General features: G+C 35.2%; 1 protein-coding gene across 21 annotated transcripts in view; it reads left to right on the top strand.

The window, feature by feature from the left end:
• Positions 1-15,677, top strand: part of AFDN (afadin, adherens junction formation factor) — a 78,115-nt gene that overhangs the window by 18,014 nt on the left and 44,424 nt on the right. For 12 of the 21 annotated variants that reach the window (XM_010707062.3, XM_010707054.3, XM_019612850.2 and 9 more), the window contains 9 exons: positions 1,601-1,695; positions 1,899-2,161; positions 4,064-4,133; positions 6,225-6,343; positions 7,548-7,609; positions 8,483-8,688; positions 12,479-12,499; positions 13,236-13,381; positions 14,792-14,886. In XM_010707062.3, the coding sequence (XP_010705364.1) occupies positions 1,601-1,695; positions 1,899-2,161; positions 4,064-4,133; positions 6,225-6,343; positions 7,548-7,609; positions 8,483-8,688; positions 12,479-12,499; positions 13,236-13,381; positions 14,792-14,886 (1,077 nt within the window). The remainder of the gene's footprint in view (positions 1-1,600; positions 1,696-1,898; positions 2,162-4,063; positions 4,134-6,224; positions 6,344-7,547; positions 7,610-8,482; positions 8,689-12,478; positions 12,500-13,235; positions 13,382-14,791; positions 14,887-15,677) is intronic. The other 9 variants (XM_019612851.2, XM_010707069.3, XM_031552435.1 and 6 more) reach the window with 1 other exon arrangement.

Raw genomic sequence — 15,677 nt, 5'->3', positions numbered from 1 at the left:
AAAAAAAAAAAAGTTTAGAGGGCTGACTGCTCTCAATGTTTAATATTATTTTCTTGATGGATGATGACATGCTACTATTTTATGGCAGTGATTCTAAATTTGTTCAGTAATGGGTGTTTACTGTTGTGTCAGCACGTAATTTTGATATTTAGAATGCTACTCTGTGAACTGCCTGTTGTCTTTATGTCCCACTAACTTCACAGCACCCCAGAAGTATATTGCTAGGAGCACGTGTTACACTTTTGCTGTATCCATACACTTTAAAGCCATATTGATGATTCACTCCCCTCCCATTCACTTCAAGTGTTCTGTTCTGTTTCTGTTTTGTATTTTCATCCTGTTGCTTTACTTTCTTTGTATCTTCTGCTTTTATCAGTGTTTTTAACTGTTACGTTTTAACTGTGTTGTTGACTGTTATTCACGTGAATGTTTTTCATTGAAGGCTGATTCAGTCGCTTCATAGATTAAGTGAAATCTTATGGTTAAATTGCATGTGTTCTTTCTTTAATAAACGTTAATGCTGGGAGCTAAAAATCAGATTTATGGGGGTTCTGTTTATATTGATTTTCATTTAAAATTTGAAAATGGCTAGCATCCTTCTGAAAACAGTATCGCTGTGTGGGCCATAGCTTTAATAATACTATCTGATATTTTGGAGGGATTACTGTAAACCATTCTTTATGTCCACGGTTAAGTAAGTCTTTTCTGCAGCCTTCTTTTTGCATCCTCCTTTTGGAGGAAGAAAATGACTGAAGTCAGAAGTAATAGTATTGGTTTAGTATCTTAAGCATTTTCTGAGTAGTGGGAAGGATTTATTTATATGCCAAAATCCATCTATGTTAGCCTGTGAAGACAACAACTAAATCCTATGTAGCTTCTTGAGTATCCCGCTATGTTTTGATTTATTTGGTGAATATATACTCGGGGGGAATGTGAGGAGGAAGATGAATTTTGTCGTTGACCACATTTTCTTTTAAGGTGAAAATATGGATCGATAGGACAAGGCTCAGGAGTGCTACAGTCCAGTATATCAACACTAAAGCTGTTGTAGATTTAAAAACAAGAATTTTAAGATTTTCATTTCTTGTTACCCTATTTCAATATTTTGTGAATAGGAAACAATTTAGCATGTCACTTCTTGATAGTAGATGTTGCTGATAGTCTGTGCTTTTACTGAAAACTAAGTATTCTTACTGCAGTATATACAGATTTTTTTCCAGTTATTCTCAAAGTAATTTTAAATCATATTTGTGTATCTGAAATCTTAAGAGGTTAACAAAAATTGTATTACTTCAACTATCAAAGGAAATAGACAAGGCTTTTCACAGTATGTTCAGAACAGTAGTTTCTGATTACTTTGCTCTTTGTACTTGCAGATAACAGCACTCTGTTGCCAGGGCCCTGTTTACTTTTCCTGTTTTTAGGCTCTGCTGAACAACTTAAAAGTACACAACAAATCTTGAATGAATGTCACTCAAATTTTTGTTGTTGCTTTTTTTTTTAAATTCATGAATACTGTTACTCTAAGTTTCTGGAAGATAATTATTGTGCATTTGAGCTTAAATAACTTGCAAATTAATATTTGTCATTTGTTCCACAGATGGTTCTGACTCCAGAGATAAACCAAAGCTTTATCGTCTACAATTAAGTGTCACTGAAGTTGGAACTGAAAAATTTGATGACAATTCCATTCAGGTATGGAGAAAAAGCAGACACAGATGTCAGACTGAGAGTTGGAGCATCTCTCCTATGAGGAAAAGCTGAGGGTGTTAGGTTTCTTTAGCAAGCAAAGTTATGCTACTAGTCTGCAAATAGGCTATGCTGTGGCTCCATCCTACCATTTTAATCTCTGCTGCTATATATGTAATTTATTTCATGTTAATGGTTTCTGTTTGTAGTTATTTGGTCCAGGAATTCAGCCTCATCATTGTGATCTCACTAATATGGATGGAGTTGTTACTGTAACCCCAAGAAACATTGATGCGGAAACATACGTAGAAGGTCAGCGTATTTCAGAAACCACTATGCTGCAAAGTGGAATGAAGGTTCAGTTTGGGTCATCTCATGTGTTTAAGTTTGTGGATCCCACTCAGGACCATATTATTCCTAAAAGACCTATTGATGCAAGCCTTATGGTCAAAGGTCCAAGGCACAAAGCTGGGTGAGTACAATAATGAGCCCTGGGAAAACAAAAGATGGGAGTGTTATAAATGGCAGTTGATTAGAGCATGAGTTTAAATGAGTTCCAAGTAACTGCTTTTAAATATTAACCATATAATAGCTATTTCAATACTTGAGCTCCACCTTGTGATTTTTTTTAGGATTAGCAGGCATCAGTCTCAATATGAAATACTCAGATTAAGTGAGGAGCCAAATGTTTCAAAATGCCAACCATTTTTACAGCGTGATTACTTATCACCTAGTTTCTGTGTTGCAAGGACTAACAGTACAGAAGGGCATCTTACTGTTTCTTTACATTCATCTTTTTAATAAATGCATAATGAAAATATTGGTTATGATTTTAGTGACTTGCGTTCACTTCAGTGGCTATAAAAATGGTTAGTAGAAACAACCTTAATATCAAAATGTATGGCATGAAATAAACGTGTCATATTGTTCATCCTGTCAGGATCAAAATGAAACTACTATGATAGTGTGCAGTCATTTAGAAATGAAAAATGTGGCTTGGAGAACAATGAGTATTTTCTGGTCAGTGTGCTGAGTTAACAGATGTCTATTTTAAATATTATTTTTCTTCACTTTATTGTGATGTGGAAGTATTTTGTGCTTCTTGTTTAAAAAAAAAAAGTTGGAGGTGTTTTTCCTGTTCTTCATAAGGAGTGAAAGATAAGCCCTTCATCCATTCTGAAGTCCAAGAAAATTACAGTGAGTTTTTGGAAGATAATGCATGGAATGGAATGCATGGAACATTACGTGGAATGTACCAACCATTCAAAAATTTGGAAATAAAATCAATTTCCTTAAATCAGAGTGCCAGGATATCCAGTGATTTGCTTCCTTCTAGCTATGGGAAGCAGCCCTTTGCCACAGATGTTCTTTCATTTACAATCAGTAAAATTTTAGAAGTCTACACGTCTTCAGTCACGCCATTCATTAGAATAGGTTGGACTGCAAGGGACCCTCAGGCACACCCAAATCTAAGCTCCTTGTGTAGGTAGGGTTGCTCTCCCATTAGATCAGGCTGTACAGGACCCCATCCAATCTGGCCTTGAACACCTCCAGGGATGGTGTATGCACAACTTCTCTGGGCAGCCTGTGTCAACTCCTCACCTTCCTCTGAATAAAGAATTTCCTCCTAATATTTAATCTAAATTTCTCCTCTTCTTGTTTGAAACAATTCCTGCTTGTGCTATCACTGACTGCTCAGTAAAAAACCTGTCTTCCTCTTCTTTAAATGCTTCCAGTAGGTACTGGAAGTTTGTGAAATAAAGCTCAGTTTGCAGTATGTAGGAGATGACTCCAGACAGACTTCTGGGCATTTAACAGTAACATGATACTTCTGCTAAAATCTTAAATTTCCTCTGCATCTAGCCTGCAGATCAATAAAGCACTGTACTACTCCAGTCTACTTTGTGTGGACTGTGAAATCTCTGTCAAAGGGATATTGCAGCTTGAACAATCAAATATTTTTACAATCTTTGTTCTTTAGCATAAGCAGGTAATAAAATGCACTACTGTGGTTTTATGAATGATGTACATTAATAGTTTTTAATACATATAATGCTGAGGATCCAGGTAAAAACTTGCAGCAAGTCTATTGCAGTAAATATGTAACACACACACAGTATTTCAGTGGCTTTTCTTTTTCTCACTTAATCAGGGAGAAATGTAACTAAAAATTTGTTTTGTCAAATAAAATGATCTGTGTAAGTTCTTGTAATGTTCTCTATATAAAGAATTGATACAGTGTTTTTAAAAGTGATGTGAACAGGTATCACAGTATCCCTCTTTGAATTTTAATTTAACAATTTTAGCTACTCTATCCCTTGCTATTTGTTTACTCATACAATTTCTAAGAAGTGCTTCAAATGTTGTCTTTTAGAGCCGTTCAGGAAACTACCTTTGATCTGGAGGGAGATGTTCACAGTGGAACGGCATTACCAGCAAGCAAGGTATCAGATTATAAATCAATAATAAATAATGAAACTTCATGTTAGGTCAAAATTATATTATCAGTAGTATTTGAGAAAGTGCTGCCTGTCATTCTCCCTCAGCCATTTACTCTTTTGATTGGATTAATTATCATGCACACTTATTTATTTTTTCTCCACAGTACCATTCAGTTTTTCAAATAGGCATTTGGCATGCATTCTGTGCCAAGAATAGTAACTTTTTTCTCTCAGAAAGGGAAACTGCTCAAGCCTGGAATAATCTGATTAATCAGAGGACGTGTGGGTAGAGATAGATCCATAAAACATAGAAATGTTTTATTAACATCTCATATATGTAACCTGTGACTTTGGCATTTGTTATAGGGCAAATAAGTGTTTTATATGAAACATGAAAGTGTTCAATGTTACGTTTAACTGGGCTTTTAAAATTTAATGGATGTGACTGTTGATTTCAATAGAGCTCTTATACACACTGATCAAAGAAACAGTCTCTGCAGTCATAGTTATAAACATTTTATGAGGTGATCATCTCTTTTTTCTTTCTTTTTACATTGTCTTTCTGTTAATACATGCTGTGCCAAAGTTGCATTTTCCAAGAGTAAACAAACTGAGTAAAATGACACAATAGTTTATGTCTGCTCTAATTGCATTGCCACAGATGAAAGGAAAGATGATTTCAGCAGCGTGGAATATAGCAGTCCTCACAGAAAGGACTTTTTCTTTTGTTTTATTACTGCCATTATGAGATTGAAATACTTGTAAAGAAACTTAATGGTATGACAGTGCAGGCATTAATAATACTCTGATAGCTTTTACCTTGTTTGTCATCTTTTTTTTTCTGTCACAGATTTCCGATTCAGTTTTTCTCCTTTGTAGCTTTGACTGTGGTAATACTTCCTTGCATCTCAGATGTGTTTTTTAAATGATAGGAATTTGCTCAGTGACATTTTGAGGAAAGAAGGAAAAAAAAAAAACAACAAAAACAATATGAAATACTAAAATGTCTCAAAATTGGTCAGACTTGGAGTTTCTGACGTGCACGATACTAAATAACATGTCTCATATTCTTTTTAAATTCACAGGAGAAATACTTTAGTGGACCTATGGAGCTTGGGGAGACTTAATGGTTTTGAACTGTCAGGCAGATTTTCAAACTGTACCTCTTGTTAAATTGCTGGAGTATCTCTGTTTTTTTAACAGTTGCTCTTATGACTGTTTTTATTTGGAATTGGAGCAATGATCAGTTCATTATAGTTCTTTGAGACTTAGTGATGAAAAGTCCTTTACAGTTTGATATGTCAGTACTGAAAAAAATAACATTCAAACTCTTGTTTAAATCCTCACGTTTTTGATCAGTTTTCTTGATTCCAATTATTTAGTTGTGGGAATTTCTTAGAAAATGCAGAAGCCCTTCATATTTTGTTGATACTTGTTTTTAATTGTTTATACTGAAAAATAATTGCTAAAACTTTCACTGCTTAAAGCAGTGTTTTTATTCCTCTTCCTGATAGGATTTGGCATGCAATTGGAAAGCATAAATTAAAATCTTTCTCAGCACTGAATAAAATCAACTTATATGTAAAACTTATATGATTTGAGTTGTCCATTCTTATCCTGGAAAATTATATGCTGTCTGCCAGATCAGATTTTTCTGTAAGGAAAGGAGAAGCTATGTCATGGATCAGTAGTGTAAGCACCTGGAGCTACAGCCAAAACAGAGATAGGGGAATATAACTAGTTTTAAATCTGTAAATAAGTTTAATTTTGTTGATGAGAACTATCTTTCTTTGTTCTGATATCTGTGAAACTTTTAATTAAGGATATTCAAAGTTTATTTATATTGTGATAATACTTTAACAAAAAGCTGCTTCTAGCTGGCCATCAGGATCTTTTGATTTGCAGACGTGCTCATCTGTGTTTTTGACAAAAATACCTTATTGAGTTACTGTATTGTGTGCTGCATTCTTCTTCTCTCTCTTGCCATAACTTATCAAGGCTTCATAATGGCACTTTGTTTCAATAGTGCCAAGCATGAATGCTGACTAATCCTGTGTCTCCGTGCTAAACACCTGTCTCACTGTTCTGAATTAGAGCACCAGCAGGCTTGATGGTGACAGAACATCATCAGCATCCAGCACAGCTGAGCGAGGAATGGTGAAACCCATGATAAGAATAGAACAGCAGCAAGATTATCGCAGACAGGAAAGCAGGTAGGAAATGTATAATCTGTTACTTCTCGTAATGGGAAATACTGCATCAGCAGTGTTAAAGAGTAGTATATTACCTCATACCATGCTTATTAGAGGAAACAGACCCTAAGTAATATTCTGTGCCCTTCCAAGGCATACCCCAACTAGACTTTCAGGCCATTTTAGCTCAGTAAAATTCATTTCCATTCAGTCTGTAGTGTTCTATAAAAGAAGTAGGTGCCTCAAAGGTACCTCAAATATATCTGGTAGCAAAGTAACAAAGCAAGTTGGTTTACGTTGTATCACTGAGTTGTTTTAACTTAAATTTCTTATTGCAAAAGTTGGTGTTTCTTTACATGTGTTTAGGAAACGCAGAAAATGATAGCTTAATTGAAGGAAAACCTTGTTAATGGAGCTAAAGTAAATAGATTATTGTATCTGTTTCTAGTAGAAAGCTGCCTGTGGTGTTATATGTGATTAAAATGATTATTACATGCCAAAATTCTCAAGCTTCTGTGTTTTTTCCTAAAAATATGTCTAAATTCAGAAAACAGTTCAATCAATATATATTTTTTTTTGAGAAGAATGAATTGTGTGCTTAACCTTCCTAGACACCAGAAAGACAGATTTTTTTGTTTGTTTGTTTATCCTTAATGAATTCTTTAATAGATATTGGTTAGAAAGAACACTTCAGTCATCTTAAGTGAAGAAGTAGTTGTGAGGCTGTCAGAAGGACTTCTGTGTCTTTGTTGCATAGCAATAGCTGTATGCAGTTAGAGGTTCTGTTCCCTTGCCGGAAAAAAAAGGACAAATAAGTTGACTAAGTTCATATCCGTGTTGGATGGTATTAAATGTAGCAAAGTACATTATTTTTGTAACAGAGCTGGTTCTCCAGGTGAAGCTTCATTCACTTTCTTTCATGTGTCAATGAATAATCTGTTATTTGAATCCTGTCAACAGCAGATAGCAAACTGATCCTATCAGTCTGCGATATAGTGCAAAACAGGACATTCATCAATAATGCAAACTCCACAGTTCAGTTCTGTATTGTGATCTGTTGTGGGCAGATATTGCTGCAATGATTCTAGAGGATAGGTAAAGAAAAGGAATGTTTTGGGGAAAGATGTTGTTATCAGCATCAGTACCAGTGTTGGAGAAATCTATTACAATGGATTTAATATCACCCATGTGGATTGTTTTATCAGTTTTTGTCTTCCTCCTGTAGATCTCAGGATACCCATGGACCAGAACTGATCCTACCTGCCAGTATTGAATTCAGGGAAAGCTGTGAGTAAATTGTGATATTATAAACACATAGTTGTTGACACATTTTCTTTGTAGTGCAATATTTCAAACAGTTTGAAAACTCAAATGTCATTTAAATAACCATTAAAAACTATTGAACAGATGATGGTTTATCCACTAATGAAATTGATTTATCTGGGGAGGGTGAGGAGGTACTGATATTGAGGTGAGTTTGGTACAACCGTAATTTCTAGTTGCATTTGCTATCTTTATATATTCAAATTTCTTTGGGGTGTGGTGAGGGGAAATTCGACCTCCTAAAATGTACATTGAGTTAATTCATTAATATGGAGTCCTCCATGTCATGGATACTCAATTACATCATAGTCAAAATCCACATTATACAAAATGTGCTGAAAGATCAAATTTTCATTTAGTACTTAAATTTGTGTTGTCTTAATGTGCTCCCATTTTTGAGGTTCCAGATTTGGTAGAAAAACACCATATCAGAGAATGTCCAGACTTCACATGTTTGAAACTAAGTAGACTTGTAAGCAAAAAAAGAGAAATTTTTGATAGTCTAAAGAATCAAATACACTCTAATTAAGCTCTCTTATTATAAGTGGAACTTTGAGTTTTCCTGCTCCCTTGAAGATATACATTTTCAACAGAGGTAGAAAATAATATAAAAATGTTTCCCAATGATCAGGCTTTCTAGCTTTGTGTCTATTATTATGCTTAAGTAACTGTAGCATATAGTAGGTGGTTAATTTAGAATTTCTGTATTTTGTTCCCTTTTCCTTATTTTTCTCCTCAAAAACAAAAATACCCTCCAACACAAGTTATGATATTATTTAATTTTATCCCTGTCTTTTGGCTTTATTAGCATGTTGTTCTTTTCTTCCTTCTCCACAGCTGAAGATGCCTTCTTATCTGCCATTATAAATTACACAAATAGCTCGACAGTTCATTTTAAACTGTCACCCACATATGTTTTGTATATGACATGTCGGTATGTATTGTCAAGCCAGTACAGACCTGACATCACTCCTACTGAGCGTACTCACAAAGTTATTGCAATAGTCAACAAGATGGTGAATATGATGGAAGGAGTCATACAGGTGAGTTTCTGTGCAAAAATATGTCAAGGGATTTAAGTATGTTGCAGATTATCTGCTAACCTTAGTCTTTTTCTTAGGGTTTAATTGATCAGTGCAGTCAGACTGTACTGATTTCCCATGTGAACGCTTGTTTTGTGTCAATGACTAATGTGAGTTGTAAGAAACTCCTGGGCAGTGTGGGAGGCCAGGGAGGGACTGTTACTCTGAAGGTATGTTCTGTGACAAGAAGTTGTTCTTCTGTTCTTTACAAGATAAAATCTCTTGCTGTGAGCTCTTGTGAAATAAGTTGGATATACTTACTGAAGAGTTGTGGGGTGTTTGCAGTGGTTGATGTGTGAAATGAATGTATTAAAAAGAAGTGTAACAATTGAATTTTGATCTTGCTTTTACAACTTCTGTAACCACAAAAATGGTAATAAAGCTGAACCAATTGCCCTATAAAGAGAAAAATAAGTTCTCAAATGTTCCAGTATCTTATTCATGGTATGTTGTTATTGCTATTCTATGGAAGAGTGTTATAGAGGTACAGAGGAAGTTCTGTTTTGAGTAGGACTATGGAATAAGATCTACTGGATTGTAATGAAATTAGATGATACCCTGCATCATTGAAATGTTGATAGAGTGTAGTAGTCATTTCCCAAAACAGCAATGTTATTTCAGATATCCTTTCTAATTAATTATTCTAATGTCTTTCTCTGCAGGCTTTCCTCATAGGAAAAAGTGAAATATATTTTTTATTACTAAAACACACATATTTGTGGCAAAAAAAAAAAAAAAACTGCCATAGTCACCAATAAAAACAAGGACTCTACTGTGCTAGCCCCTGTACAAGCATGACAAATGCATTAATCCTGCCGTAAGGAATTCATGAGGCAAATGTTAGACAAGAAGTTGATTTAAGGGAGAAGAGGAAAGTAAACATCAAAACAGTGGCCTGAAGGTCATAGCAAAGCAGAACTGTTCATCTTTTGTTCAGATTTTGGAAAGATTTAGTGGAGTTCTCAAGAGGAGGATGTTGTAATTAGATAGTTCTGTAAACAGTTGCAACAGGCACGCACATTTCACAAGTAAGAGTGGGAGAGAATGCCAGTGCTAAAGACAATGTATAGGAAGAAAAAAAAAATAGCCTTTCATATACGTTTTGAAGTTGATAAGAGGTTGAAAGGTGCTTAGAATATGAAATGAAGAACTAGTTAACTGCTTTGAGTTTTGATGCCATCGTAAAATGATATTGTATAAAATTGAGATGGAATCAAGAGTTAATTTCTACAGCAGAAAGTAATTCTGATATTATCTACTAATGGAAGAGTGAATGTGTTATGTCAGAGGGTAGGTTGTGACTGTAGTTGAGAACATGAAATGCAAAGAGTTTGTACGTAAGCAATTTATTTGGAAGGATGAAGAAATACACTGAAGTGGTAGGCTTCAAATATAATCTGGAAGTTACAGGACTGAATCAAAGAAAATGACTCAGTTTATGCAACTGGTATAAACTAGTAGCAATGGCTCAAAAGATATGGAGTGAAAGGGGTACGGGGACAGTGGGAAAATAAAGATGAAGTTCTGTGTTTTCTTTGTCTTCAACTAAAAATGGATAACTGCATAGCTGCTAGAAGATACTAGAGAAGCAAGCTCAAATATCAGTTTTCAAAAAAGAAAATAAAGCTAGAAAATGGAATAACTGTGAAAACAGTAATTTACAGTATTGAGAATGACTTCCCAAATCAAGTTGAGCCTTGTTGTTGTAAATGTTTTCTATGTAATCCTGCTGATAGCATCCTGAAATTATTAAATACAAGTGCCTGTCTGGTCTATCCATTCTGAAAAGCCATTTCTTCAGCCTTTCATCTCTGTAGCTGTAGTCTAATCTCCAACATGAAGTTTAGGGAAGACATCAACAAGGAACGTGGTAGCGGAATTTGTGAAAGAGGCTATCTAGTTTCAAGAAATAAACTGAAGAGAGCTCTAGTTTGAAATGGAAGAAAATTGAGATAAGCTCCTTCCAAATCCCATACTGAAGGAGCTGGTGACGAGTGGAGGTGGGAAATGGGAAAGGACAAATGCACTGAAAGAGTAGAACATCAGTTCCTTAGCCTTCATATTCACTGCAGACAATAAAATAAAATAAAAAGTTTAATTGATTCTGATGCTTAAGCTAGGTGATCTTGAAGGTCTTTTCTGACCTAGATGATTTTATCCTGTAACTGTAAAATTGACCAGGAAGAAGTTAGCATTTTGGACCTACCTTGTAGGATTATAAACAGCACTAGCTAAATTCAGTCATATTACTTGATCTAGGCTGTAGAATAAGTGTTTACATTGACTGATTGTCACAGTTAAATAACTGTGTGATAACTTTCTATATCACAAGTGGGTTTTTTTATTTATCTTTGCTGTAAAGCATACCTGCATTGAGGGTATAAAAGATGGAGAAGACAGATATGGGGCAAGGGTACAGATGCACCTGAAACAAAGCAGAAATAAAGGAAGAGTGCACAAATCTTGTATTGTACTAGAAATATCAGAGTTTTTATGTTTAATTTTGTCTGCCTTAGATCATAAGGAGACTTGGCAGCTTTCTGAAATAACTCAAGAAATCATCTGCGAACAAACTGATTTTGTGGCTTTCTGTAGTCCTTGCATTAGCATATGTAAATAATATAGAAGACTTCACATAGCGTAGGGTAAAAATTGGAGAGAGCTATGAAAAGGCTCAGTGTTTCCAATAAAAAACATGAAATAGAAAATTCATAGAAGCAGTTCAATGTTGTGTATTCTGATTTTCAGATCATCTGTAGCATTTCTGATCCTCTGCAAATTTTAACATCTGTTTTCAGAAAGAGCACATGCTTTATTTTGTTCTGAACCACCCCGTCTTCAGTCAGTTGAGAGCTCCTTGGTTTTATTGGAAAGAGGGAAGAAATAGAAAGGCAGTAGCTATTTATTTATTTAATTAATTCATACTAAACTTGAAACAGTAACAGCAAATGACACCTCAGGTATTTTACATCTAAGTTTGCTGTGATGCAGGTTGGGGAAGACTGATATAAGAAAGACAAAAGAACGAAGAGCTTAGTTTTAAATAATCAGATGGACATATCTGTTGTGGGTGTGTGGAGGGTTTTTCTAAATTTGTTTTGTTTACTCAACTGAATGTAGCTTTCATACAAGTATTTAAGCAGCTTAGTGTGGTATTTAATTTGATTCTTTCATTTGTTATTTAAAACACTGTTTTTGTTCCTTAATTGGAAGGCCACGTATTAATCTGTGTTTAGATGTTTTATGTTAAATGTGTTTTGTGTTTTTGTTTTTTATTTGTTTGTAGGTTTTTTTTTTATATTTTCTGTTGTGTTTTTGTTTTGTTTTTTTTCTAGTGGGGATTTTCTGTCCCCATTTGTGTGTGTACATTGTCTTCATTGCAGCAGTGTGGGCACGTAGCTCCCTGGCTCACTTACTTTTATAGCTAGTTACCCTGCTGCCTATGGTGCACTGAGTGTGGAATAGCCAACCAACTAGTCTGGGATGTCAACTAGTACAGGGCATTCCTTAAATTAATTATGATGTACAGGCACTGCAGCTCTTAGCTGTTGTGCTACTAGTCCTATCAAAGTAATTTCGTTTTTCTAAAGGGGCTCAGCTGCATCATAGCTACTGATTAATGCGTCTGTGTGTAACTGTGAGCGTAAGTGTTGTACCTTCATATTTAGTGTTTGATTTCTAAAGCTATCATGATTGTTCACAAGTTTCTTTCTTCTATTCTGTTTGATTTCCTTCGTCCGTTTTTCTCCAGGAGGTAGACCAGGTTGATCAGGTAGGATATATTGCTGGGAACTGATCCTAGCTATGTTGGCTTAGCTCAGTTTCTCATGCTGCTTCCATATCAAAATACAATACTCAAACAGCTGGACTTGAACGGTTCATAACACTCATTCAGCAACTGGAACATGCAGTACTAAAATCCTTTTTTGACTTTGCAACTTTTACGGCATTCCATAATTTCTGCTTAATGCACTTCAATGTGGATATGAAATGACCAAAGTTCTTTTTCTTCCCTTTATTTTCCTTTTTTGTTGTTTGTGGTTCCTATTCTTTGGATTTCATCTGAGGTTGCCTGGCCTGGCATTTGTGGTCGGGAGATGGTGAGATAGATCAGTACTTGATACTGTACCATCTGGTATCAAAACCAGTGAGTGCAGCATCAGGGTGGCAGGGGGCAATAGGGAATATGTGCTTCAAAGCACACAGATTACCAGATACTGCACTGACTTAAGCTCTTCAGCACAATGTAACTAGATGCTTATTTCATGGCTTCATTGATACTGCTATTGGCAACTTAACAGAGTTCTGTGTGTTCAGAGAACATGTTAAAATTAAACTTAACACAACAATTGCAGTACTATATATAAACATTTTGCAAATATCTGGTATCTGAGGTATGTTTGGTGAAATGGGAAAAGGTACTGGTCTATCTTTTGGAGCCTTCTTAAATTGCTGTTTCAGAAAAAAGTTATTTCTCTGTATTATTTCTTGCTTCTTTCTCCTTACAGAAACAGAAGAATATTGCTGGGGCACTTGCCTTTTGGATGGCAAATGCATCTGAATTACTGAATTTTGTAAAGCAAGACCGTGATCTTAGCCGAATCACTGTGGATGCTCAAGATGTTTTGGCACACTTGGTTCAAATGGCATTCAAGTAAGGCTGTTGTACTTCTGTTTCACTTAACAGTCTATGTGTTAACATGGCAGCTTTATTCCTTTATTTTTTAGAAGAACGTCACGTTTTCCACAGATTTTAGTTATAGCAATAGCGTATTTTCTGTATTGTTAAATATCTGAGAACTTAGAGACCAGGCTTCAGTGTACAGTTATATTATCTTGTGAATGTCGATCACTGGACTGTGCAAGGAGTTCCATCTGCATTACTTTCATGTGTTTCTTCATTAAAAGAATACAAATCTGTTTGGATTTCCTGTTTTGGCAGGGGAAGTTTGGTCGGTTTTGATTCTCATAACTGGCCCAAATAAGGTGTTGAGACAACAATCATTTTTAGTGCTAGGTTTCTGTAGTTTCATATAGTACATGCTTTGTTGTTTTTTTTTTTGTTAACGTAGCTTTAATCTCAGGGCATTTAGAGAATTTGTAGCTTTTTCTTTTTTTTTTGTTGCTAGTTAAAGAAATGTTTAAATTTTTTCATTTTTGCATAATTTAAGGTTTTTATAGAGGTATAGGGAAAGATTAGTTATACTGATCATAGCTAACATATATAGACCTAAATATGGGCCTGTAATGTAATGAACCTTATGCTCTTCAGGACTTCCACTTCTTTTTAAAACCTACTCCTTTCATAATTTTCATAAATACCAATTTGGACAATGTTTTTCTTAAAAACAGTGTAGAGAGAGGTGTAGGCTTGGGATAAAATCAACCTAGGCTAGTCAGCTCAAGCAATTACAGTGCTGAAATTAATGTTTAGAGAATTGTAGAATCACAGAATGGCTGAGTTTGACAGGGACCTCTGGAGGTGATCTGGTTCAACTTCATGCTCAAGCAGGGCCAACTGGAGCTGTATGCCCAGGACTAGATCCAGAAGACTCAGAGTACCATGAATGGCTTATACACATCCTTTTGCTCTTGTAGGATGTCTGTTTTACATTCAGCCTTTTAATGAAAGTGATGCAATTGCTGCAAGCTCCAGATTGTTGAGCAGTCTGTTTCATTCGTGATGTTATATGCTGTTTCTTACTACCTTTTGGAAGAATAAGTAGAAGTTGTTAGTGTGTCCTACAATGGATTATGTATTGTTAGTAACATTACAATCTGAATATGTATGTTCTTGGAAAAACAGAATTCTTAGTAATTTAGTATCTTGTTTAATTCCTATTGTTTATTATTATTGTTACTCTTAGAAATATATCTGAGCACTTCAGATGTTTTGACTGGTGTCTCTATGTCCTTTTATCATTGCTTGGATCATTATTGTCACATAGATAAGACCAATCTCAGAAATCTTGTAATTTTCCTGAGCTCTCTTGAGAAGTATTCATAATAAACATGTAGAAGATTTTAATTTTTTTTTCTTTTATTATTTTCCCCTCCCTTCCAGGTACCTAGTTCACTGTCTGCAGTCAGAGCTTAATAACTACATGCCAGCATTTCTTGATGATCCAGAGGAAAATAATCCACAAAGGCCTAAAATAGGTTAGACCACTTGATCTCTTCTTATGTATTCTAAACCATACAATTAATGAGTAATAAATAGAATGCTTCTTACAATGATAAGATATATACATATTGCCCTAACCCTTGAGAGTTACTTGAATCAATTTGTTATGAATATGGATGATAAGAAAGGACAGTAGTAGCATATGAATGGTCTGTATTGGTTTTTAAATCACAGAGTAATTTAGGTTATAGGGAAACTTCTGGATGTCATTTAATCCTCATCTAATCCAACCTCGCTTTCTCAAGACAGATTCAACTGGATCATGTTTTTCAGAGTATTGTGCAGTTGAGTTTTTGATCTACATTCAAGGATAGAGATTTCACAGCATTTCCAAATAACCTCTTTTGACATTTGTCCTCCTTCGTAGTGAAAATACTTCTTCCTCATGTAGTTGGCATTTCTAGTGTTCCAATTTTTGTTTGTCACATGTCGTTCTGTGCTATCACTGTGCATCTTTGACAGGCACATGTTTCTGAACCCTCTCATTAGACAAATGAAGACAGCAGTAAGCTCTGTTCTTTGCCTGCTCTTTCCTTGGAATGAACCAAATGTAATTCTTTCTTCCTTGTGTATGTCTGTCCCTCCAGCCCCGTAATAATCTTGGTGTCTCTGCTGAGTTTGCTCCATTAAATCAGTATAAAGAGTCAAACTGGATGCTCTGCTCCAGTGCAGATGCTGAATGGATAGGAAGAATCACTTCCCTCCCTTCTGATGGCTGTGCTGCTAACTTAACAGACTAATATGTAACTGGTCACCTTTTAGGTGG

The sequence above is a fragment of the Meleagris gallopavo genome, chromosome 2 (assembly GCF_000146605.3).
Source record: "Meleagris gallopavo isolate NT-WF06-2002-E0010 breed Aviagen turkey brand Nicholas breeding stock chromosome 2, Turkey_5.1, whole genome shotgun sequence".
NCBI lineage: Eukaryota > Metazoa > Chordata > Aves > Galliformes > Phasianidae > Meleagris > Meleagris gallopavo.
Note: the sequence above shows the minus strand (reverse complement) of the source record. Positions and strands in the feature narration are given on the sequence as shown.